The sequence below is a fragment of the Vidua macroura genome, chromosome 9, assembly GCF_024509145.1.
Source record: "Vidua macroura isolate BioBank_ID:100142 chromosome 9, ASM2450914v1, whole genome shotgun sequence".
Lineage (NCBI taxonomy): Eukaryota > Metazoa > Chordata > Aves > Passeriformes > Viduidae > Vidua > Vidua macroura.
The window spans coordinates 678,672-703,459 of NC_071579.1; the positions used below are offsets into that span (position 1 = coordinate 678,672).

The window sequence follows — 24,788 nt, forward strand, 5'->3', positions numbered from 1 at the left end:
AAACTCCCCCTCCGCCTCCTGGCTCCCCACCGGGGTCGTGCAGAGTGTCCTCTCTGGCATCAAGGGAATGCCACGCATCAGTGGGTACAAAAGAAAAAAAAATTTATTGTGCAATCTGCATCTCTTGTCCCAAACCACGCATACGCACCTTGGCAACATAAATAGAGGCACTGGACCAAATGTGAGTGACAACCCTCAAGGGGAAGGTTCCCTTGGGATCACAGCGATTTAAGACACTGGTTCTTCAGAGAGGGGCTGCAAGTCCTGGTTTCCATCAACACCTACATTGCAGTGCAGATCTGGGCAGCACACACACCCCCCCTGAGCGTGGAGGTGGCCATGCACAGCGTGATCACATTGTCACAGGGTGTGTGACACCTCAGCACTGAACATGGGCTCTGTGCAACTCTGCATCCCTTCGCTCTTGAGCAGAGCTTTCCCAGAGCGGAGAGCTGCAGGGCCCCAGTGCCACCATGGCATCGCCACACCAGCGGCAAGGACATGGGTGGCTGCTCCCAGGGCAATCAGATTCACGCTCACAGCTTCCTTCCTTCACTGCAATAGCGTGGCTTTGGGTGGGGGAAGACATTTCTTCAGCCCAAACACCCTGTGTGGCCCAGAAGGAGCTGTGAGCAGGCCCATCCATGAGCTCCTGGGTTCCTCCAACCCAGCCTGGGGCTTTGGAGCTTTTCCTCTGAAAACCACCTTTGTGGTGAGGATGTACATAAAAGCTCTAAGCAAAAAGTTCATCTCACAGCTGCTGCCTTGTACTGGCATAGATGTCACCAGGCTGGCTAACCCCTCCTGTAATCCATGGTGAAACATCATACAGCAGTATCAGAGGACCACGTGGCTTCATGTGTCCCAGTCTCACAGAGACCACTGTCCCAGGACATAAAGGGGAACAGTGACACTGACTCACATGGAGAGGGCTGCCTGCCCGGACAGTTGGTCCATGGTGGCTGGGACGAGACCAGGAAACAAGCAGGAGCTGGAAGGGGGTCTCACAGAGAGCTCAGCTAGCAGCTGTGCAGTCCCAGGTGCCCAGCCCTGCGCCCTGACAGAGCACAGGTCTCCTGCATCTGGGGCTCTACTGCAAGGAGATGGCACTCAGCAGAGTAACACCACCAGGTGAGCAACTGGAGAAGGCCCTGGACACGTCTGCTGTCCTGGCTCACTGGCACCAGGCACTAGAGCCGGGTGAACCTGCTGGTACCCCAGGATGGGGTATCTCAGCAAGCACATAGTGTAAGCTGGGAAATCCTCTGGACCAAGGCTGCCAGTGCAGACACGGGGAAGTGTGTAGTGCTTGTGGGATGCTCACAGGATGCTCGCTCCAGCAGAGCCAATGGGGTTTGGGGCAGGCTGGCACCTCTACCCCCACGCACCCCCTTGGTTCCCAGTTCAGCAAGGCTCCTGGCTGCAGACAGGGTGGCTGTGGCACTGTAGCAGGACAGGAGCTTGGCACTGACCAGGGTGAATAGGGGCCAGAATGGGGCTGCAGAAGCCACGGCAGGACAGGCTGTGCCCCTCCTGGGAATCTGGGGAGAAGCAGGTTGTCATGGCTCCCCAGAGCCCACACCAGGCAACAATGGCTCCTTCTACTCTGAGGCTTCCCCCTTTCCAAAATAATCACCCCAAAAAAGGCAAGTGGCAGTGAGAGATAAGTGTGGGAGAGCCAGCCCCCATGGTGCCCCTGTCACAGCTACCCACTGCTACTCAAAGGACAGTAAGTCAGGATGGGCCCCCTCCACCTCCCAGCCAGGGGTACGTGGCTCTGGCCGCCCTGCGCTCCCTGGTGGCTCGTGCTCCAGCCCCGGTCTCCGTGAGGGCTTCTCTGTGCTGGGTGGCATCTCAGTGGCCCTCTCACCCACTTGCCACTGGCTCTCCTGGCTGCCCTTATGGATGAGGTCGGGCACAGGTAAGGCACTGGTAGGCTGGTCCCTGCTGGGCTCTGGGGTACCCATCACACTGAGGACACCAGGGCATTCTGGAGGAGATGGGTCCCCCAGCCCCAGCTGCTCCTCTGTGGGCTCAAGGCGAGCTGTGGGGGGTTCAGAAGGCTCATCAGTGCCACTCCTTGTGCTGGTCCCCTCCGGCTGTGGAGCAATGAGCATGTCCTGGGGGGTCTTCAGGGCGCGCGGCGTCCGCTTCTTGGTGATGGGGGGCGGCGGTTCCAGCCGGGGAAAGGCATCCAGCCCCACAGCCCTGCAAGCACAGAGGGACAGTTGCATACAGCCCCATGCTGGGCCCCTCCAGCCTGTGCCAATGGCCCTGGCACGGGGTGCACACTGCAGGGACACTCACCCATCCTCAGCAGCCGGCTGTCCTGTGCCCAGCACAGCGCCCGCGCTGGCGTTCACCTCCATGGCTCCCACGGCGGGCAGGCCGGCCGGCTCCTTGCGGCGCAGGAGGTCATTCACCTTGGCACCCATGGCCTTGCCCAGGTTGCGGAGGTGCTGGCTGCCAGCGGGCCGGCAGGGCTGGGGCAGGGTGCCCACCGCGGCAGGGACGTGCTGTGCCCGTGGCGTGGGTGCCGTGCCGGCGCTGGCGTTCTCAAACATGCTCTGGTCCACTGGAGGGAACAGAGAGGATGTGAGCACAGGGCAGTGCATGCACACAGGACCAGTGTGGGGCAAGAGAGGGTAGCAGTGAGCCCAGGACCCCACGTTGGCACTGCCAACACACCGAGAGCTTCTCTTACCTGACACCGAGCGACTTTGGAAGCAGGTTGTGGAAAAAAAGAGAGAGAGAGCGAGCATTTACCAGGGGAATGGCAATGGAAGAGGCCTGTCCCTTCGACACTGCCATGTGAGGCGTGCTGCCAACGCCCTGCTCAGATATGTCATGCTGCCCGAAGAGATGGGACTCACATGGAGGTCCCTTGTCAGCCACACCCTGGTAAAGCCACAGGGCCTTCTCTTGGGACACCCACGGCGTGGGCTCTGCACTGCCCACCCCACCATGGCACCCTCAGCTCAGCCCAGGCTGGGTCTCTGTGGTGGGTGGCAGCAGGTGCTTGCGGAGGAAAGGGCTCTGCAATCAAACCCCACCTCTGAGCTACACTGGCTTCTCCACCACGTCTTCCCAGCTAGAGTCTTTGAAGCAGTGGGGGCTGCCCCCAGGAGCTCAAACCCCCATGGCTGCCTCCATGTCAGAGTGGGTCTGTGTGGTGGCTCCAGCTAGTTCCTGGGTGAGCATGGTGCTGTTCTGGGGCCTTGCTGCCCATCAGCATCCTCTGCCCAACTCTACCTCTGCATCCTGAAGGCACATACTGGGACAGAGATAACCACCTCCACATCCCATGGGACAGGCAGAGAGGAAGGGTTCCCAGCACTGCTCCAACCTCCTGGTGGGCTGGACTCTTACAGGGACCCCCAAGTCACTGCAGGCCCTTTCCTCTGCATTTTGTGGCCCCAAAGTCCTGCTAAACAGCAAGCTCCCTGCCTGCACCTGCAGCATCTACCAGCCCTGGGGTTCATCCTACAGCTATTCATCTGCACCAAGAGAGCCACCCAGCAGTGCCTCTCCTCCAGCCTGGACACCAGCTCTCGGGAGCGTGAGCAGCCTGCTAACCTCTTGAAGAGCTCTCTTCTGGCTCTTCAGATGACTTCCAGCCCCTGAGAGGGAGACGCTGGCCAGCAGCAGAGCCAGCATTATGGTCCAGGACAAACTCACTGCTTCCAAGTGCCAGCCTGTGCTCCAGCGTGGCTACCAGTGCACGTTGTGCTGCCCCATCTTCCCCACACCGTGGCTGCTCAAGACCCAGATCCAGCACAGCTCCCAGGAGGGCTACAGCTGCAAGGGGTTCTACCGCAGGCCTCAGGTCCTGGGGGAGCAGGAGCTCAAGGCACAGGAGGCTGCAGCTCCTGGGGCGCCGGCTGCCCCAGCAGCCAGGCGGCTGCCACTGGAGGGCACTGCTCCATCACGGCTGCCAGCAGCAGGACGAATTGTTTCAGGAGCAGTCAGCTCCTGCCTGCGCGCTGGTTTTGCCTACACAACACTTCTGCCATCCTTTAAGAGAGGCTCTTCCCTATTTTTCCTTCTCCAGCTGCCAAAAATTTCCCGAGCCCCTGGAAGTGCCGATTAGCATCTCTGTGGGGAGCTCTGCAGATGCCAGGAAGCCCCTGGAACCCTCCAGCTGTTGGATCAGCAGCCCTGAGACGAGCAGCGCAGTGGCTGACGGGCAAGACTGAAACACCTCTGCTCCCAGCAATATTCTGGGCACCTTGCTCTCGTGGGCATCCTGTGGCTAGCACCACAGGCAGGGGTCCCACAGGAGAGGAAGCTTAGGTTGGAGGGAGTCTCTGCAAGGCCAGAGGATGCCACTGCTGGTGCTGGCACCCAGCATGGAGAGGGAAGGAAGTACAGAAAGAGACAGTCAGTGAGAAGAAAGAGACAACAGAAAGCCTTGAGAAATAGAAAGATTTATTTAGCAAAAGCCAGTTGACTAATGACAACACCCAAGGGTTAAGTGCACTTACATTGACAGATTGGCTTCCCAGATAGATTGAGTCAACAGTTAGTAATACGACAGTTGTAGGAAAAGAAAGGACAAAAAATATAGCTATAAAACCCCTGTCAAGGTCCATAACAAAAGTGAGAGGCTAGAGAGGAGTCTTGGAGGCAGCGCTGACTTAGGAGGGGTCATTTACATGTGTACACCCATGGTGCAGCATGAGGCTGGCAGGATCCTACCCAGCCCTGGCAGCACCCCCTCGGCCTGTGGGGCACCTGCCCCTGTCCCCTGTGGGCAGAGCATGGGGCACATCTGGTCCTGCCAGCCCCTCGCGGGACATGGCCTGAGCTCCGTGTGTGCAGCAGGGATGGACCGGAGCAGTGGCTCAGGAGATGGCTCCCCCACCTGCTTCCTGAGGCAGCCCAGCCTGGAAGAGACCTCTCTCCCTTCATCTGCCCTGTGTGTACAACTGAGCTCCTGCTGTTCTTTCCCCTGAACGGTCTCTCTGCCCACACGGAAATCCCTGTCCAACTCAGCCATCCCTACCCTGTAAGTGCCATGCCTTGTGCGTGCTGTCATGCCCACTTCTTCCTCCTAGCTGGACCAACCTTGCACCCCTTGCTTTCACCTTCAACTGCTGCGAGCTGGCAGTGGCGTGTCGGGTCCCCAGCAGAGGGGCTGGCACACAGCTGTCCCCACAGCCGTGCGGGACAGGGCATTTGGAGGCAGTGGTGACTAGAGGACAGGAGCACCACGTACCAAACAGCACCCTCTCCCACTCTGCCTGCTCTGTGGCTGGTGCACAGCTCCCCTGGACACCAGGGCACTGCTGGGGACACTGAAACATGTCCTTTTTTCCTTCCCACTAGCTCCTCAAGTCCACCCAGTCCTGTCACGTGGTGGAGGGTGCATAGCAAAGCTCGTGCTGACCCCGGGGGTCTAATCCACACACTCCTCAGCAGCTCTCAGTCCCAAGGGGACCAGGGCAGAGAGAAGCGATGGACTTTCCTCAGCAGCCAGGCTAAGCCCTGGAGGAGAGCAAGAGGTGGTGTCAGCCAGGGGTTAGTTGCAGACAGACTGAGCAGAGACAGAGCTGGTGAAGGTGAGAGCAGCAAGGAAGCAACAAAGCAAAGCAGAAGCAGGATAGGAGGGAGGATGGGGAGGAAGACAACCATGCCAAATCCCCACCTCATCAAGTACTTCCACATGAAGCAGGGTGGACATCAGGACTTTGGTTCATACCCCTTCCAATCTTGGCCTCTTAGAGGCTCAGCACCAGGCAGGTGATAAAAGTGTTTGCAGTAAAGGAACAAGCTCTGGATCCCTTGGAGGGCCCCACAGATGGCTTTCAGCCATAAGTGTTTCGAGGGCTGGTGGGGAGCCCCTGTGATCCTGCATTCACTTTTCCAGAGGGTGCAAACCAGAGGTGTGATGAAGCACCCCTGCAGACACCAACAGTTCACTCCTCATCGAAGGCTGGAAGTGTGCTCATCCCTGAAGATGCCAATGCCAGCACTGCAGCTCCCAGCCTCGGTCTGGGGTAAAACAACTGCTTGGAAATTGGAGGGTTTGTCTATAAAGCAAAGCAGGCAGTTTGTGGTGATCGGAAGTGCTTGAAAATGTGCCTTGAGAGCATGAAAAAGGCTTTGAAACCTGGCAGCTGTGCCAAGGAGCCAAATTATTAGATGAGGAGGAGGACACTCCACAGCTTGATGCTGCATGCCCTGGCTCCCTGCTCCACACTGCACTGTGCCTTCCTCTCTGCTCCACAGCCTGGCAGAGGAGTGAGCTCTGCCTGGAAGCCCTCCACCTGCCTTGGCACAGATAAACCCTTGTCCTGAAAGTGCCACATCCCCCTGCCAACCACTACCTGCACCTGGCCAGCCTGTGCAACCTCATCTCACCCCTTCAAATCCTTTCCAGGCTCATCCCCACTGTCCCTCAATGCCTCACTTCTCACTCACAGACCCACTCTGACAGTGCACTGTCACCAACCCTCATTTAGCATGGCCCTGTACTTGCCCCCCACCCTGCCTACCACACAGAGAACCAGACCAGCTGCTCTGTCCTTGCTCACCACCTTGGAGCTGCCCTCTCAGCCCCTCTTGTCCCTGCTCACTGCCCTAGACTGCTCTCCCATTCCTGCAGCAAAACCCTTCCTCTGCTTTCCCCAGCAGTAGCAGAGGCTAATCCAGCAGAAGTCCCTTACCCCTGCCTGACCTTGACACAGTTTGAAGGGAGACGGGGCCAGGGGGGAGCACAAGGAGCTGTCAGCTCTGTCTGCCGCAAAAGGAGCGATGCTGCCGCGTGCCGGAGCACAGCACGCCCGGCACACGCCCTGGGCACGGCTCCATCCTCACCTCCAAGCACTCCCGACTGGGTGCTGGGATCCTCCTGCTCCCTCCTCTGCCCCCCCTCCCTCTGGGCTGTCCCGTCCCTGCCAGGGCCATGGGGCTGCGGCCGGGGTCCTTCCCAGCTCCAGCAGGTCCGGGCTGCTCTGCACCACCTCCTGCTGACCCCTACACCGCGATCTCGTCCTCCAGGCTGTCGCCCAGGTCCTGCCTGGGCTGGACGTGGAGCAGGCGCGGCGGTTCCTCCTGGGACCAGGAGTCACGCTCCTCGCTCTCGTCCGTGTTGGACTCGTACTCGGAGGCGATGCCTGACTCGCGGAACTTGATGAGCTCCAGGCTGCCCAGGGCTGGCTCCGGGGCGGGCGGCCCCGAGTCCGGCAGAAAGCGGTAGCACTCCAGCTTCACCAGACAGTCGTTCCTACCTATGGGGCTGCCCATGGTGCCGGGGAACGCTGAGCCGGGGCCCAGCGGCGGCGGGTGGGTGTCCTCGGGCTGCGGGGTGGTCGGGTCGCAGAGCACGGGGAGGACGTTGGAGCGGAAGGTGATCTCCAGCAGACTGTCCTGGGAGCCTGCTGCAAAAGAAGAGCACGGCTAAGAGGCCCAGCTTGCCTGGGCAACCCCTGGCCACCATGGCTGGCTGCACACTGGCCAGAGGAGGACAGTCTGAGGTCATTTGGGTATCAACCTCTCCACTCTTGCTGTTTTGAGGGGTTTATTTGGTGTCACTAATGCCAGGAGCTGCTGCTGGCCAACAAAGGGTCAGTTCTCCAGGACAAGCCCAGCTCCTGCAAAGAGCTTGATGGCCACATCTGTTGGAGAGGAAGGTCTAACAGGGGCTCTTGGGCAGGTATGGAGCTGGCCTGGAGCATGCAGCCACTGGGGAAAGCAGACATACAGCTGATGGAGGTAGGTGACTACCTGTCCGTACAGCCCTCCCCGAGCCCCTTCCCATGCTGCATGCCAGCACCCTGCTGCACACACACAAGCCAGCTGGGCACAAATATCCCTCTGAACAAAATAACTGGAAATGCACAAAAAACCCTAAGCAAAACACCTGCATGCATGTCCCCCACAGCCCTGGCTAGCTGCGAGGGGAGAGGAATGGGCGGCAGTGCTTACTGGTCGTGTTCCCCGCCAGCTTCAGCTCCAGCTCCTGCACCTGTTTGACCAGGAGTGAGATGTGCTGCAGCAAGTCCTTGTTCTGGAGCAGGAGCTGGTGCACACGAGCCTGGGCCTCCAGCCGTGCCGCTGCTTCTGCTGCCAGCTGGTCCTTCAGCAGGTGGACCTGGACAGGATACAGCGGGTGAGCACGGCACAGGCTACTTGAGGGCTGAGGGCTTCAACTTTGGCCATCCCTGCTCATCTCCCAGGGCTCACCAGCATCCCAACCCATGGTGTGATGAAGCAGCCATTCCCTGCAGGTACTGCAGATGTGATGGGGAGCGTGTGGGTGGTGTCACACCAGGACTGAGCACATTGTCCCCTGGCCTCCCTGATGGAAAAGCTCAAGGCTAGGCGGGCAGCACTGGCTGAACTGTCAGTGGTACATGTGAGCTGCAGATGTGCATGGAAAGGGCAGCCCAGGAGGAGCCAGATGGATGCAGCAGAGGAGGCACGCTGGACCGACCGAATGGTGCTGCAGGTGCGTGAGGGCACAGCTGTGCAGCAGAGCTGACCCTGGAAAAGCTCTGGGGTGCGAGCTGGCTGCTTAGCCTGGCTCTGGGAAGTAATGCCTGCAGGGAGCCCAGAGGCAAGACCACCACTGATTTCAGCACAAGTACCTCTGTGCAAACATCTGTGTCCCCAGAACCATGCCCCCGAGGGCAGACAGCTGGGAGCTCCTGCCCAGGGCAGCTCTCTGATCTGAGAGGGAGATCTGAGCAGGGAGAACCCCAGAAACATACACTGCACAGGGAACAGTAGTGACCTGGGGGCCACTTTGGCTCAGCAGCCCATCCTGGCACCCACCCAAAGCTCCTACAACTGCTCCAGCAAGGACTGGAACCAGGAAAGCACAGATTTACAACTAAACAAAAAAACAAAAAAAAACAAAAAACAAAAAAACAAAACAAAAAACAAACAACAAAAAAAACCAACCAAACAAAAAAACCCAAACAAAAAAAAACCCCAAAAAAAACCCCAAAAAACCAAAAACAAACAAACAAACAAAAAAAAACCACAAACACCCAAAAAATCAAACAAAAAAAATTCTAAAACAATAATAACCCGAAAACAAAAATATCCCCACCAAACACAAAAGGCTATTTTTCTGTGGCCTAGAAAGTGACCTTGAGGAAGAAGAGGAAGCTCTCTGTACCTGCCAAGCTGCGAGCTGCTGCTGCAGCTGCAGGGCCCCTGAATCTGCCCCTGCCACCTGGCCCCACAGATGGGTACTGGGAGGCAGGCAGCTGCTGCCCAAACATGGCCAGCAAGGTGGCACAGCAGTGTCCTTGGCAGAGCTGAGCTAAAGCACAGCGAGCTGGGAGTGACAGGAGACCAGGCAAAGGACTGGGATTTACAGCTTTCTGCGAAGCCAGACCAAGAGCGAGGGGTGCAATATTTTACACTTTAAGCAGGTACCACGGAGCCTTTTGAATTGTGATCAACACTATACTTGGACAGACACAAAGGATTCCCCAATAATGCAGATCCCTCTTCCACAGGGGAAAGCAACTTGGCAGTGTGTGATCCCAAAAGGCATGTGGGCCCTGGAGGCAGCAGCTCAGCCAGACCTGATCAACAAATACTGATCTACTGATGCGAGAGCAGCAAAGCCATGGGGCAGCACAGAAAGGCTGCTGGAGCCCATCGCTTGGGCCCTGAAAAAAGCTGATGAATTGCAGTGAGCTCAGTGCAGGGTCAGGGAACAAGTAAATCTCAGGTAATGAGTTGGATAAAGCAGCCAGAGCTGCTTCAATGAGAAATAGCTGCATGGAGAATGAGCTGCCAGCCGCACAGCCCAGGCACGCCAGTCACCGGGGCAGGGCACTGGCGAGCAGACAGGGGCCAAAGGCCCCAGACACCTGGTGGCAAGCACCTCATGGAGCCCCCTCCCCATGGAGCTGCCTGCCTTCAACGCTGCCTCCAGGCAGGAGACACCAGCAGCACCAAGGGGCTCAGTAGTGTACCCCAGCCCCGCCACTGCCCCTGGGAAAGAATGGAGGGGAGAACCTGTGCCACGGCCACTTGTGTCTGCTGCTGCTGCTGCTGCAGGAGCTGCTGGAGAAGCTGCATCTGGTGGTGGGCAGAGAGGGGTGTTCCCAGGTCAGGCAGCTGGGCAGATGAGGGCAGCAGCATCTTGGGTGATGCTGTCAGGATATCTTCAGGGTGGAGGCAGCTCTGCAAAACACCAGTGTTGAAGATGTGATCCCCTGGCACTCACCTCAGAAAGCCACGGGGCACACATGAGCTTTGGCACAGAGCAGCCACGCTAAATACCCAGAAAAGAAGCAGCTGCACTCACAGCTAATGCACACTTTGCTGAGGGTGCTTACAACATTTGAAAACAGTACTTTTTCGGTTTCAACAACAACCCACAAACTTTTGTAGAAAATTCTCAAAAAGGCTGACACTTCCCATGGGAATTTCCACTGTACCAAAAAAGTCTGCTACTTTTGTGTTTTTGGTGGAAAAAATGTCCCTATCAGCTCTGCCCCAAGCCCTTTCCGTGTGGCTGCACATAGCTCTCCCCCTGGGCCCCAGCCAAAGGGCAGCCCTGCAGCGGCAGACGGCTTTGATCTGGAAGCTGAGGAATGCTGCACAATCCCTCCCGACCCCTGGGCCCTCAGGATGCAGTCAGAGTTGTGGGGCTGGGGCCGTTCCACCCCCTGAGAGTGGAGGGCAGGGACCCCGGGCTCGGTGTGGCACCCACCTCCTTGCCCACAGCATCGAGGTCGGTGACGCCGCGGCTGAAGTCCAGGATGTCGGCTCCAGGCAGCGGCAGCTCCACGGCGTCGATGTCGGTCTCCTCGGCGGAGGCGGCCGCTCTCTCCACGCCGGAGAGGCGACAGGCTGCAGGAGCAGGGTCAGGGCAGGGCACGGCCTGCCTGCCCCTGGAGCTCGCCACGTCTGGCCCGTGCCATGGGCAGCGATACCCACCGTGGGTCCCCACCGCCCCCCTGCCACCCACCCTGCGGCCCTGACAGAGAGACACGGCTGCTCTTCCTGCTGCTGCTGCCCGGGAGGAGGCTTGCAGCTAAAAACACATCCAGCCCCAGCACACCAAACCTGGGGAACGGCAGCCAAAAGCCCTGATGTAGGACAAACGGGCCACCGAGAACAGAAAACACAGATAAAGCTGAAGAAAGGTAAACAAGAGATTATGGGAAAGAAAAACAAAAAACAGATGCTCTGAATTCCCCAGGGAGCTGCATATTGTGGCCGGGACATTGTGTGAGGAAAACCAAACAATGACCGGTCCAGGGCAGCCCAATGATTAGGTCATCAGGACAGCACTGGTTACAGAGGCAAGCAGGAAACCACAGCCCAGCCCAGGCAGGCAAGCTGGGATGTGGGGGATCCAGCACACAGCAGGGCAAGGCAGGGCAGGGCAGGGCAGGGAATCCACACACAGACAGGCAGCAAGACCTGCCAGTGTCCCATCTGGTGCTGGAAGGGTTTGACTAACCTCTCATAGAACTTCTGCCTCCCCTCCAGCACAGGCACCGGTGCCAAGGAGCAAGGCTGCTCCCTGGGACCCTGCACAGCTCAGGGTGATGGGGCTGGACCAGCAGCCCCCCAGCCAGGCATCCCTGCACCCTCTACACACAGGGCTGAGAAGGAGCAGGGTCTGCAGCCTGCCTGCACTCCTGACAGATTGATGGGAGAGCACAAACACAGCTATGTCCATTCTGGGAACTGCAGAGAGGACATGAGGAAGGTATGTGCTTGGGGCCCCTTGTGCGGAAGCAGCAAGGGAATGTGAGGGAATGTTTGCAGCGTGTGCAGCCAAGCACAGAGCAGAGCCCGGGCACTGCTAATGGGATCTCAGCAAGGGGGATGTCTGAGAGGATCATGGCTAACACCTAGAGAAGGTTCCTCGCTGGGCAAGATCCCAGCTTGAGCCTGCAGCACAGCAGGCCAGATTGCTGTGCAAATCCATTGCCCAGAGGTGTCAGCCATCAAGGGGCAGTACGGGAAGACAGTGCCCCTGTGAACCACGCTTGCCAGGCTCTGGGGGCCCCACGCCACCCCCACCTTTGCAGCATACCTGGGACGTCCAGGTCATCTCCGTTCCTCTCACTGTCTGCGTCCTCCTGGCCATCGGCGTTTTGCTGGGTGTGCTGCAGGCTCAGCTTGTGGCACACCTCGAACGCCTGCCCCACTGTCCGCACGATGCGCATGGCTTGGCTCTGCCGGGGAGGGGAGGGGACATGTCACTTCAGCTGGGCTGCCTCTGCGTGGTGACCCCCCCAGGCAGGCACAGCTCTCAGGGGTCTCTGTGCTGCCACAGGGCCTCAGATCCACGGGGTCCTGCCCCAGCTGCTCCACCCAGAGCACACCAGGACGAGATGTGCATCCTGGCACTTTTACCTTCTTCTTGGACTTGAAGACGTTGCACCTGAAGACATTGCTAGACCCATCCCTGGCAATGTAGCTAAAGATCTTTAGGTCCTGGGAGTCATGAGATACATAGAATATCCTGCAAGGACAGAATGGAAGGCAGGATATAAGCATACACATTACCCACATGCCCAGGAGACTACCAAGGCCACAACCAATGCTTCCCATGGCACGGGGTGCTGCAGATGCCCAACCTCTGCAGCACATCCCTGCTAAAGCCCATCAAATATTTTTTTGGCAGTGGTTTTACCTCAGCTGGGAAAATTTGCCTGCTGATTCAACAGCAGCAAACATTTTGCAAAGGCAGCAGAGGACTTCTCTGCTCAGCCCCCAGGGACAGCATCAGTGGCTCAGGAGCCCTCCAGGGATGGAAAAGAGCAAACTCCACTCCTGGCCTGCTCACAGAGCAGGATGCCTTGGCCAGGTGCCTGCCACCCCCTCCCCAGCATGGCTGGGGGCCTCTCTCGCTCCAGTTTGGCCTCAATGGGACAGACACCCCCTGCTCTTGGCTTTTGGGAAGAAGATGGAGGAGGAGAGCTGGAGGCTTCGGGAAGCTCCATGAGCTGCCCCCCGCAGGATGGTGGCGGCTCTCCAGTGCCCAGTGCCCAGCACGGTGCTGGTGTGGTATGGGTAAGGAGCACGGCAGAGCCACGCAAGCCTCTGTCCCCTCACCCAACGGCCTTACCTGTAGATGGGATCATGCATAACGAGCATTTTGTTCTCGTCCCAGGCCCATTCTTTTTTCTGCAATGAAATAAGCTGAAAATGAGTACGTCAGATGCTGTCCTTGAGAACAAGGACAGGGCAGAGGGAGAGTCCAGGGACATACTTGGGAAGCTCTTGCCATAGCTCTGCTGCTTCTCCCCTGCAACCCTTTGGCCAGGGTTGGGTCCTGTTGAGGACCAGCCACATCCCACATCACCTCCCACAGGACACCCCGAGCCCCTTCTGCACACAGCAGGACTGCCTCAGCCACTCTGCAGGAACATGACTCACACAAGGCTGACCCCAGCCCATGCCTCCCTCTCCCAGCCCACCAGAGTTTCCCAGAAGGATGCTGCAAGGTCCTTGCACCAGGAGGGGAGGGGTTCTGCTGCTGAGGCACTGCTGCCCCAGGGACCAGTGCTGCCTACCTTCTTCTTCTTCTTCAGAATGACCTTCACGCCGTCCACCGACACGATGAGATTCACTTTCTTCTTCTTGATATTCTTGGCTTTAAACTCATACTGAGGGAGATGGAAGAAAACACCTGAATTAGTCTTCCTGTACCAGGACAGCCCCAGGGAGGGATGAAGAGGCCTGGATAGGAAGGAGCAAGAGGGACAGGGGCAGGTTCTCCTGATCCCACATCAACCATGCTAGGACAGGACGAGGGGTCTTTTTGCCCTGTAGTGTCTCCGTGCCCAGCATCTGGAGGAGCACACACCGAAGCAATCCAGCCCCTGGATGTGGATAATGCTTTACCCAGTACAAGATGCTGCTGGGAATGTTAGCTTGGGTTTCAAAGACACTTGGTCCTCCCCTCTGAAGGGCTGTGCCTCCCCAGAGAGGGACCACCATGCTCCCAAGGATCCGCAGCCCGGCTGTGCTTGCCCCGCTGGCTTGTGGCCATTGCTGAGCTCTGGAAAGTGAAATGCCATTTTGAGTTGGGTATTTTTTGGGCTCAGTATAAAACTGAAGATGATCTCTGAGGATTCTGTGAACCCCTCCAGGGGAGATGGGATAATGCAATTACCCACCTCAATTAGAAGTTACCGGACAGGAAAAAATCCCAACAGGAACTTACAAAGATCAGTGACTAAACACAAAACTCTGCTCTGGCCTGGGGAAAGAATGAGATTCCCCCCAAATCCACCCACTTTGGCATTTAGAGTGTTACAAGCAGGGAGAAGGCTGGCAGAGGAGTAGGCTAAATAAGCCATTTGGGCTGATCTTGTTGTGGGACTTTTGAGGAGTCCCGTGACTGGTTTGCCACAGGTACAGCCACACCAGGCACGTGGTATGCTGGTCCCACTTGCAGGGAGCTGTGCACAGCCACGAGGACAGACCCTCTGTGCCCAGAAAAAGCCCTGCATCCTGCCCCTCGCCTGCTTGAGGCAGAGGACTTGATTTGTCCTCTCCCCATTTCGGCAGTGTCTCTGCAGAGGGAGCGGTGCCCTGCCTGCAGCCCGTGCCAGCCTCGCTGTGACATTTCCAGCACCGCGTGATGCATCAGCTCTGGCAGCCAGAGCCAGCAGGCAGGAAAAGCTGCTGGCCCTGACCTGTGATCAAATGATAAAAGACCTGAAAGCACAATTCCTCAAAGCCATTTAAAATGGCTGAAGGGGATGGGAGATTCAGAAGGCTTGGGAAACAGTGCAGGGGAATGCAGCTCCGCCCTCCCCGAGCACTGACTAGGCAAGCCCACCCACACTGGGGCTGAAGCCACGGTGATGGGCTGGAGAAAGCAGAGGTCAGGCTCCCACCGTGGCTTCGGTCAGCCTCAAAGCCCCCAGCACGTCCCCATATGCTGCTTGCATGGCTTATTCCTCATGGAGAAGGGTCTCACCAAAGAACGCACCGGCGTAGGCTTCTAAGTGCCATCCCCATCATTACCAGCAGAGATATGCAGAAACTGCATTCAAGACCCCCTTCTTTGTGTCTTGTCAGGGCACTAGACCGGTGCCTGGTACCTAACACTAAAGAAATGTCTTGATTTAGCCCTGAAAAGGTGAGCTTTGGCCTGACTACCTTGCAGTAATTATCCCAGTCCTTTCTGAGGCTCTGCATGTGATTTTCCAGGAGCTGCAGGCTGATCTGGAAGCTCTCTGCAGCATCCAGGGTGACTGCATGACACCTTGGGTGCTGATGCCTGATTTATTGGTCCTAACGATCACTGATTATACACATCCAGTTGCATTTTGGAGCTCCTGGTGCTGTGGGGTTTCTACTCTGGGCTACCCCAAATGCAGCTGATGTGGGCTTGGAAGAGAGAAAAATATCTCAGGGTAAGACAGGCTATTTTTAATATGTTTTTTGAGCGAGTAACAGCCCCAGGACAGCAATGCAGACAAGCCAAGAGGTTTCAGCAAAGATGCTACCCAGCTCTGGCACATTTCAGGGACAGAATCATGCAGAGCTCCTTGGAGAGCCTTCCACAATCCCTGGCTGCAGGCAAAGGATTCTGCCCGGGTTCGCCCTGAGCCTGGCACTGGGGAGTGCTGTGGGAAGAGCTGCTGAGCCTCTGCCGTGCTGAAGCCAAAACCCCCTTGTGCCTGGGTCACGGCAAAACTCCACCAAAACCCACTGGAAGCAAAGAAGTCAAATTTTCAGAAGGGCCAAACAGACAGATTTGTTAAGCCCTTCTATAAATCCAGGCCTTTATCCTGACACCGACTGGAGAGCCAGGCTCCTTTGCAAGCCTGAGCCACGTGCTTAGGGAGCTGCTGCCCATCCCAGCCCATCCAGAGCTCACTAGAGCCCAGTGGCTCTCTGGGACGCGCTCCACAGCGCAGCTCCAGCCGGCAGAATGCCAATGAACTCGAGCCCACTGGGGCTCCAATGCAACACTAACCACCATTTAGTAACAAACAGCCAGGAGGAGCATTGGACAGGACAGCGATTCAGCCCAGCTGCCTCTCGCATCCCAGGGCTCTGCAGGGAAAGCATGCTGGGTCCCACGGGCCAGGAGATGCCATTGCTGATTTTGAGGGGCTTCCTAATTTGGTCTAAGGAGGTGTCAGCTTTGTGCAGTTCCTCTGAGTGAGAGCTGAGCCACGGAGACTGCAAGGGGTGAAACCAAAACCCTTTCCTTAACGGGGCCATTGAAGAACATCTCTGTACAACTGAGCAGAGCCTCCTTGGCTTGGAGTTGTTCTTGACGACTACTCTGCCCAGGCACAGAGATCTGCTGTGCCTGCCTGCCCATGTTGTTAACATTCCTCCTTCTGCTGCAAAAAAAAAAGAGAGAAAGCTTAAGAGGGTTGCAAAGCCTTAGGATTTAGCTGTTCTTGCTGCCAGGAGGAAAGCAGAGGTGATGATGGCAGGGATGGAAAATAGCACCGAAGGGTCTCTGAGATGGTCTGCACAGCCACAGCCACGGCTGCTGCACCCAAAACAAGCAGGCACTGGGTGACCCACAGGAAAAGGAAACCCACATGTTTCCACTGCCACCCAATCCTTGCTGGGAGCATATCCTGCATTCCCAAAGATGTGCAATAGGAACGTTTTGGGTGCTGGGTGGCAGTAATTCACCCCACACTCGCTGGGCACTGCACTGGGATTTGGTGACTGCCTCAGGAGAAAAACCACATTTCACACGTGATAAGCTCAGCCACCCATGGCTCCATCTTGGATAGCTGAATCCTAGCCTACAGCTTAATAAAGAACTGACACAGAAATAATTATCCAGCTTGAAATCAAGAAAGGAAAGAGGATTTGCACTGCATTCCCATGATCCCCTTTGGTTTCACACCATGCAGGATTTCACTGTACTACTTATAACCAATTAAACGCCGTAACAGAAGAGCGTTCTTAGCTTTCAAGCTAGCCATTTTGCCCATCTTGGGTATATTTCTGGACCTTTAAATACCTGTAATAATACTACAAGCTTATAACAATTCTTGTTTATAGCAATGTGGCAATGCCAGAAGAAAGAGAAGAATTAATTTCAGAGAAATACACAGAAAATAGAAAAAGAAACAAAAAAATAATCTGTTCCCAGATTTGCGCAGCTCCACAGTTGGTCTCCCACTTTGAAGCTCTAAGAGCTGCATTAACATTTTCGAGGAAAGGCTGAAAATGGACATCTGAGATAGATCAGTTAAAAAGCCTCGCAAGTATTTGAGAAGAAAATCAAAGGTGGTCTCAGTAAAGCAAAATAAGTACAAGATCACTCATGAAATCCAACCAAGTGAACAAAGATTATCCATTAATTTTACCCTGCTCACAAAAAAAACACATTCATCTTTTCAAATGGAAGAGAAACATCTACTCCATCAGAGCACAGGGGCCTTCCCATCTACCTCAGGTTAGTGGGAGTCTATTTTCAACATCTGTCTTTTGTGCAGAGTTCAGTATTCAAATAACTTTGGAAGGAAAAGAAGCCAGCTGGTGTATGCATCATTGCGCAACGCACTCCTACTGGCAGAGTATTAAAACTGCCCTTTCTGGAGAACTGAGTTAACATATGTTGCTTAATAGAGAGCACATGTAACCTTGTCAGCTCGGAGTAAAATTATGTATGAATCCGAGAGCGATGGGTGCGTGTGAAAAGCAGGGAAAACTCCGCGTCCCTAGAAAGATGCTACCCATCCCTATGGGGCTGTTTCCGCACAGCAGAAGTGTGAGAAAACTTGTAACCACACACTGCACGCAAGGTCAGGCAGCTCAGGCTCTGAGGAGGAGAGATGATGTCTTTCTAGATCCATCATCCCCCCACATTCACAAGCATCTGAAAAATGTTAACCTGAATAAAAATGCCCTCGTTTCATTCCAGCCCATCTAAAACTGCCTCAGGTACAATTTAAGTCTGCCCACTAGCACTCTCTGTAAGTAAGGGAGGTATCAGGAATGCTTTATTGTCACATTGTGGCAGGAGAATACAAATAAACAGAATATTTTTTAAAGGAAGTTGCTCTAAGTGCATCAAGCTGCCCTGTTCCCATACACCCTCTATCCCCCTCCTCAGAAAAAAAAAAACAAAAACAAAAAACAAACAAACAAACAAACCCCAAAACGAAAGAAAGAAAGAAAGAAAGAAAGAAAGAAAGAAAGAAAGAAAGAAAGAAAGAAAGAAAGAAAGAAAGAAAGAAAGAAAGAAAGAAAGAAAGAAAGAAAGAAAGAAAGAAAGAAAGAAAGAAAGAAAGAAAGAAAGAAAGAAAGAAAGAAAGAAAGAAAGAAAGAAAAGAAAAGAAAAGAAAGAAGTTACAAGCTTGTACCTTGTATTGGGGAAGGAGCAGTGTTTTGAGAATTCAATTTACAGGGAAAAAGTAATTCCCACAAAACTCAATGCTGCTCTGCTAGCTTGGGAGACAGGAGACGAAAATCTGCCATAAGGAAAAGCACAGAAGAGGGTGTAATTTTTGCCAGAAAGCTGTATCTCTGTGTGTTTATGCAGAAAGGACATGGAGCTGTGAGCAAAGCCAGGTCCCCCTGAGGCAGCTGTGCCGAATGCAGAGGGCTGGCTGGGCAGGACCTGCTGGCAGCACCCTCAGCTCTGAGCTCCCCTGCCCCTGGCCGTGCCCCCCAGCTCCTCCTGGCACAGCAGCTCATAAAATACCTAATAAAATACCTCCCCAGTTAGATTTTAACCCCAGGTCAGCCCGGGCTAATGACAGACATGCCAGACCAGCGCTGCTTTCCCAGCACTCGGGGGGAGGAGCGGTGCTGTGCTCTTGATGAAGAATTAACTTATTACAAAATGACAGCCAGGATCGAGTTCAATGGGCACAGGCTCCACAGCACCAGGAATTAACGGCTGGGGGCAGGCACATGCCTCACAGTTTCTGCTGCTGAAAACATGGGGAATGACAGCAAAGCTCAGAACCGTCCAGGAGCTTCCCAGGAGGGAAGCCTGAGAAACCTTGCTGGGATCCTAATAGCCATAATTGGGAGGAATGGCAAACACAGCTCTGCACAGGGCAGGAGGGTTTCGCTTTACTGAACCACGCAAAGAAATGGCAGCAGCCCCAGTGCCCTGGAATGACTCAGAAGCCACCTGTGGGCTGTGTGGGAACGGGAACCTCTGAGGAAAAGGCCCTTCTTTCCTGGCTAGGGGTGCCAAGCCACCCTGGGGTTGGGCAGGGAAAGCGAGAGGAGCAGGAAAGCAGCACCAGCTTCCCCCGAGCCCTTTGTGTGATAACCAACACCCCAAGCTCAGTGCCGGCGTCCTGCCAAAGCACCAGGAGCAGACTGCAGCCAGAACACCTCTTGCCTTCCTTTATCCTTCTGGTTAACTGCAGGAGAAGCGTGCCTTTCAGTTAACTGAAAGAAAATAACACTGGAGAGAAGGGAATGATTTTAGATACAGCTTTGGATTTAAAAAGTAGCAGACAGATCTAGCCTGGCCAGAAGCAGCCTTGCAGGTCATAAGAGTGGCAACCACGCAAGCTGTGATAGTGTGTGGTGTCCAGCCGCCAGCTGGGCAGGGAGCAGAGGCAGCCCTGTCTCTCCCCAGAGCCCAAGGTCAGAAGGGTAGGGCAGCAGAGAGCCAGAGTCCTGCCAGAGGGTCCCCAGCCATGCAGCATCCACCACTCCCTGCTGCTCCCAGAACAGAATGGCACCTGCCAGCCTGCCCTGGCCCATGGCTCCTCCAGCCCTGCCGGGGAAGCAGCAGCAGGAGTGAGGGGATTAAATGGCTGGAAAGCAGGGCACCTCCCAGGAGGGCAGACAGCTTCATCCAAAAGGCATTTCTGAACAAGGCTTCAGAGTATCTGGCAGTCCGGTGCTCTGGGCTGCACTTTATGCCCTCAGGGGACTCAGGCTTGTTGAAGGGGAGCACACTGAAATACCTGCTTAGCCTACTAATGTGATCAGCAATAAATGGACTGAAAGCCATTTTTAAAACACTGCTAAGAGCCATCCTACCAAAGTGCTGTGCTGCTGCCTGAGGACTCCCATGCCCTTCACTGTGGGATCCCATTGCACCCCAATTCCTCTGTGCATCTGTAAATCTGGCCATGACTATGCCCATGCTCCACACACGAGCAGGGTACCTGCCATGGGATGCCAGCAGCACCTCCCTGCTCCCTCCAGGAGCTGGGATACAAAAAGATGAGAAAAACAGGGAAATTTGGGGATCTCCGCAGTGTGGTCATTTTGCTTGGGCTCCCTGCTCCTGCCACCAAATCTGAGGACAAAACCAGCCTATGGCACTCACACTTGGAGCAGGGATGGGTCCCATTGTGGAGCACAGAAACATGGAGATATCTGGGGCCAGGATGAAGGTTCTCAGCCATTCCATTGGCAGACTGCCAGCATGGCATGGCCAAACGTGCTGGACACTTCTGCTATAGTGATAGTTTGGGTTTAAACTATTCCTCAGGATTAAATTTCCCCTGTCCTCCTGCCTACACCCCACTGCTGGTGGTTTTGGCATGAGCCGGACTTAAATTTAATGCCACGGTAATTTGGAAGAGAGGAAGAATAATGAAGTACTGAATGCTTGTTCTTGGGCTTAATGATGCTTTTTAAAACTCTTCCACAGCTCCTTGGAGTTTGCATTTGCACATATGGGAAATGCAGCTCTGAGGTACATGTGTTTGTCTGAAATAGATGTGATTTTGGTTTGCACTGACAAGGTCAGTGCTTATTTTCCCATCCAACTTCAGGTTTAATTTTGGTATCCGTTTGCGATGGTTGTGTGTACCCATGGTTATAAATGGGAATTAGGCTAAAAATACCCGTGTTGTGAGAGCAGTAGAGCAAAGTTAAGGTTGCTGCTTCAAAACTACTCCAGGATTGCAGCATACCCATCTATCACACAAAATATGTTTTCCAATAACATCAAATGCTTCATAATAAATGCCTTCTGCTCCGTTTGCTATTTCCTCCCAGCGAGCTGCCTCCATCCGCTTCCTCCAGCCTCCCCTCACTACCTCCGAGTTTCACAAGTTGAGGTGGCAAACTGGGACACACTCACCAGCCATCTGCAGGAGAAGCAGCTTCACAGGAAGCTCAGAGAAATCAGAACTAGCAAGAATTAAATCAGTATCAGTCACAGGGTTAAATGGAGAAAGTTAACAGGCAACAACTTATGCTAGCCCCCTTCTTTTGAAGACTTCCATTTGCAAGATATACCTCCCTACAAGAAATCCTCAGGCGTTCCATACCTCTCTGTGCGTTTTGGTTTTTTTTTTTTTTAACACCCTTAAATCAGAGGTTCAAAGGAGGCCTGAGGCACAGCAGCAGCTTCATACTTCCCAGCTACATCCCTCAGCTCCACCAGCAGCTCACCAAAGCCACCAAGGTCCTTGTGCAAGTGTTACTGCTCACTCCATGGGGGCTTGACTAATACCAAGCATACGAAAGAAAGCTGGGGACTCCAGCCTAGCCATATAATTTCTCCTCCAACCTGGGCATATTCAGTGACAACTCTGAGTGGGAGCAGTGCTTACGGACTGGGAAAAACAGCACCTCTCAGCCAGGCACGAAGGTCGGTGGAGACCCTGCAACACACTATCCCCCAGCCTTGGAAACATCTCCAAACTCCTCGCAGAAATCCAAGGAAGTGACAACAGCACAGGCTGGACCCACGTGGGAGGTGGCAAGCTCTCCCCTGCCTTCACACGCTGCCATCTCTGGTGACCACGGCAGGGTGCAAATGACCCGGTACATGGGTGGTGTGGGATACTGGTCAAACTGGTTATAGAAATAACAGCCGGGCTTTGAGCTGCTTCCTGCAGTCAAGGAAAACAAGGATGGGCTCTGTGTGCATCTGCAGCACTGCTCTCGCACTGCTTTTCACAGCCCGGGAGGGAGAACACAAGGAATGAGTTGTACACGTTTTAATATTTACCACCTGCTGCTAGAACAAGCAGAAGTGCATTCCTTGGAAAGCCCATATCTGACTGGAATTTGTGGTATTTTTAATTAGACATGCATTGGTTTGACCTATGCAGGCAGAGGCAGCACAAGCTGGTTTGGTGGTTTGGTGCAACCACCCTTTGAAGAAGGTGAGGAACTACAAGAGCCTGGAAATGGCTTTCTGTTTTTCCAGCCCCGGGTGGGTTTGAACCCCTGTGCTGGAACAAGCTTGGCTTAAAGAGCAGCACTGCCACTTGCAGCAGTTCAGTCATGCCCCTTTACAGTAACCCCTGATAAACTCCTGTCCCTCTCTGGCACCAGCCAGTCCTGATGCCTCAGAGGACCCCAGGACTGAGCAGAACTGGCAATGTCCAGCCCAGCACCTCCCTCCATCTGAGAAGGAAAACAGAATTCCTGTGTTCAAAATCAGCTCTCTCCCCCAAATGCATCCTTTCAAAGATAGACCCTGCCTCAAGGCAGCTGAGGTAATCCTTGCCCACATGGGCTGATACTGCAGAGGAGCACAAAGTCACCCCAAATCTATCCTGAGGGCAGGTGACAAAGCAAGGGGCAGCCTAAGAAGATACCCACACAGCACTTCAGAAAGGTGTCAGCTCAGCAAAGCGAGCCAAATTGCAGCACGGTGATATTTAGGCCCCAAGTTGTGAAATACAGGATTTATTTTGGTATTTTTTTTTACTGCTCACCACAGAGCTGCTCTCCCACTGTTGCATAAAAAGCTTGAGTAAGATCAGTTGAGAAGGCAAAATGAGAATAGCCAGGCAGAGAAGCAGTGACACGCCAAGGAAGGCAGGCTGGTAATACTGTAACTAAATCAGCAATTATGAAATTCAGACAATTCATAAAGAATGAATGAGCAGCAGCATTAAACGCTTGATGCATCATAAACAAGCCAGCCCTGTGGGGCTCTTAAGATGCTGGCAGTGCTCAACAATGTTTCTGGGTTGTAACTGGAGAAAAGATGTAATTATTCATATCACTCTTGCTTCACAGTTCCTTCACAATAACTAATGCACGTATTAAAACCCATTCACCAAATTCGACATGTTAAAGGCAACAAGAATAATGTACTTTAGAGTGATCTAGACGGAATCACCGAAAAAATTTCCAAGTAATAAAAGTATCAAGGTTTTAGGTGGAGTTAGAAAAGAGGGGTTGAAATCCACCTCAACAGCAGAGCCCCAGATGAAGCAATGAGAGACATAGGACAGAATGTCTATGTGCTTCCAGGAAGCCCCAGTGAGGAGAGCACAGCAATGCTCACTTCTACGCAGGGCTGGAAAAAAAAAATAAAAAAAAAAAACAAAACAAACAAAAAAACCCCAGCATTTGCTATCCAGGCCAAGTGTACAGGAATCTGGCATCTACTCATTTCAGGATGATTTTATATGGCATTGGCCAAGCAGCCTCTCACAGGAAAAAGGAACAGAAGCTGCATCTGCCAAAATGCAGAAATGTATCCTAAAAGACCCTGGAGGCATTGCAAGGTGTCATCCCAGTTCAAAAGACACTATCAAGACGCGTGGTCCTGGGCAATGTGCAGCAAAACAGACAGGTGACATTATCTCAAACCATGGCACCACTGAAATCACTACCAATACAATCCATTCATACAGAACATCTTCTGCTTTGTCATACGCTTCAAAGAAGAAACAGAAAACAGTTCAGAAAAAATCAACAAGAACATGAGGCAGTTTCCCCAGACTCCTACATCCCAGAGGTTAAAACAAATTCTCTGTATTTGGCTTATCCACAGAGCAGGCTCGGTGGGCACTTCTCCACAGCCCCAGACTTGGGAAGAGCTTCCTCACATCAAAGGCTCTGACTTTAAGCAAATGCACAAAATCACCTAGCTAGGAGTTGAAGTTGGATCGACTCAAATCACAGAAAGACAGGTTTTTTCCAAAGAAAGCTCAAAGGAACCTGCACCCCAAGTCACACTCACCAACTGCTTTGGCCAATTATTCTGGATTTCTCTTCTCCTTTTAGATAATGTGGATTTCTTAGCACATAACTAGAGGTCAGGACAGATGTGCTCTTTGCACTGGAAATACACACACATCCCCCAAGTTCCCAAGGATCAGGGAACGTTTGAAGGAGTCCAGACCAGTCCCATCCATCATGTTAAGAGGGAATAAGAAAATGTCATTGGAGCAAAATGCTAAAAAAAACCTGGAGGCCTTGGAGAGAAAAAGAAAGAGATGGCTCTCTCAGATGCATATCACTACTGCAATCCAACAACAACACTAAAACATCAGAGGTCTGGTTGTTTCCTCTTAAAGAATTAAGCTGAAGTTTAACCATCTCTGCTGAAGTTTCCTGTGGCAAATACACACTTCAGGCTGGCTTCTGCAGCTTCTGCTGGAACAGATCAGCAGTTTCCATATGCAAGAGGAACTGGTTTGGCCGGGGATTTTTCCCTATCATGTTACGCTCCCACTGCTGAAAAGCAAGCGACAGATCAGGAATCACTGGGATCCTTGTGCTCCGTCAGGTAAGGCTGGCCTCAGAAGGAAACATTTTCTACTCTGAAAATTCTTTGTCTAGAGTCTTTGCCCTGGGTACACTTTACTCCAGATGGGAAAGTCCGTGCCTTCCAAAAATCCCAGCTGAAGCAGATCACCCACCAACTATCGTCCGCAGAGACACGGAAGCAGCCACGGCCACGGTGCCCCGTGGAGGGGCAGCAGCCCTGTGTGGCCCTGGCAGCCTCCCTGTGAGGTGATAAGGAGCAGGCAGGGAATCTCCAGGGATTTCAGCATGCTCTGTGGGCTCCTGCCTCCTCTGCTGGGATGGGAAGAGTGCTTGGCTCCTTTCCCTTGTTCTGGGCAGTGCTTGCTCTGTCTGCTGCTCTACAATGGATACATCCTTTCCTCCCACTCCCTCATTAA

The 24,788-nt window shown here is 54.0% G+C and overlaps 2 protein-coding genes across 6 annotated transcripts in view; one reads left to right on the plus strand and one right to left on the minus strand.

Annotated features, from left to right (window-relative positions):
• Positions 1–81: 81 nt before the first annotated feature.
• Positions 82–24,788, minus strand: part of NOS1AP (nitric oxide synthase 1 adaptor protein) — a 42,366-nt gene continuing 17,659 nt past the window's right edge. The window contains exons 3-12 of one of the 5 annotated variants that reach the window (XM_053984998.1): positions 13,506–13,598; positions 13,058–13,116; positions 12,343–12,451; positions 12,020–12,161; positions 10,682–10,821; positions 9,982–10,149; positions 7,930–8,095; positions 7,233–7,382; positions 2,308–2,575; positions 82–2,208 (exon numbers count right to left, since the gene is read on the minus strand). In XM_053984998.1, the coding sequence (XP_053840973.1) occupies positions 1,716–2,208; positions 2,308–2,575; positions 7,233–7,382; positions 7,930–8,095; positions 9,982–10,149; positions 10,682–10,821; positions 12,020–12,161; positions 12,343–12,451; positions 13,058–13,116; positions 13,506–13,598 (1,788 nt within the window). In that variant the 3' untranslated portion in view covers positions 82–1,715. Of the gene's footprint in view, positions 2,209–2,307; positions 2,576–4,409; positions 7,383–7,929; positions 8,096–9,981; positions 10,150–10,681; positions 10,822–12,019; positions 12,162–12,342; positions 12,452–13,057; positions 13,132–13,505; positions 13,599–24,788 lie in introns of those variants that run through there. The other 4 variants (XM_053984997.1, XM_053984996.1, XM_053985000.1 and 1 more) reach the window with 4 other exon arrangements.
• SPATA46 (spermatogenesis associated 46) lies at positions 2,587–4,305 on the plus strand. Its single transcript, XM_053985001.1, is given in 3 exon segments — positions 2,587–3,491; positions 3,494–3,620; positions 3,622–4,305. Coding segments are annotated over 3 exon segments (783 nt in total). The 5' UTR covers positions 2,587–3,304; the 3' UTR covers positions 4,091–4,305.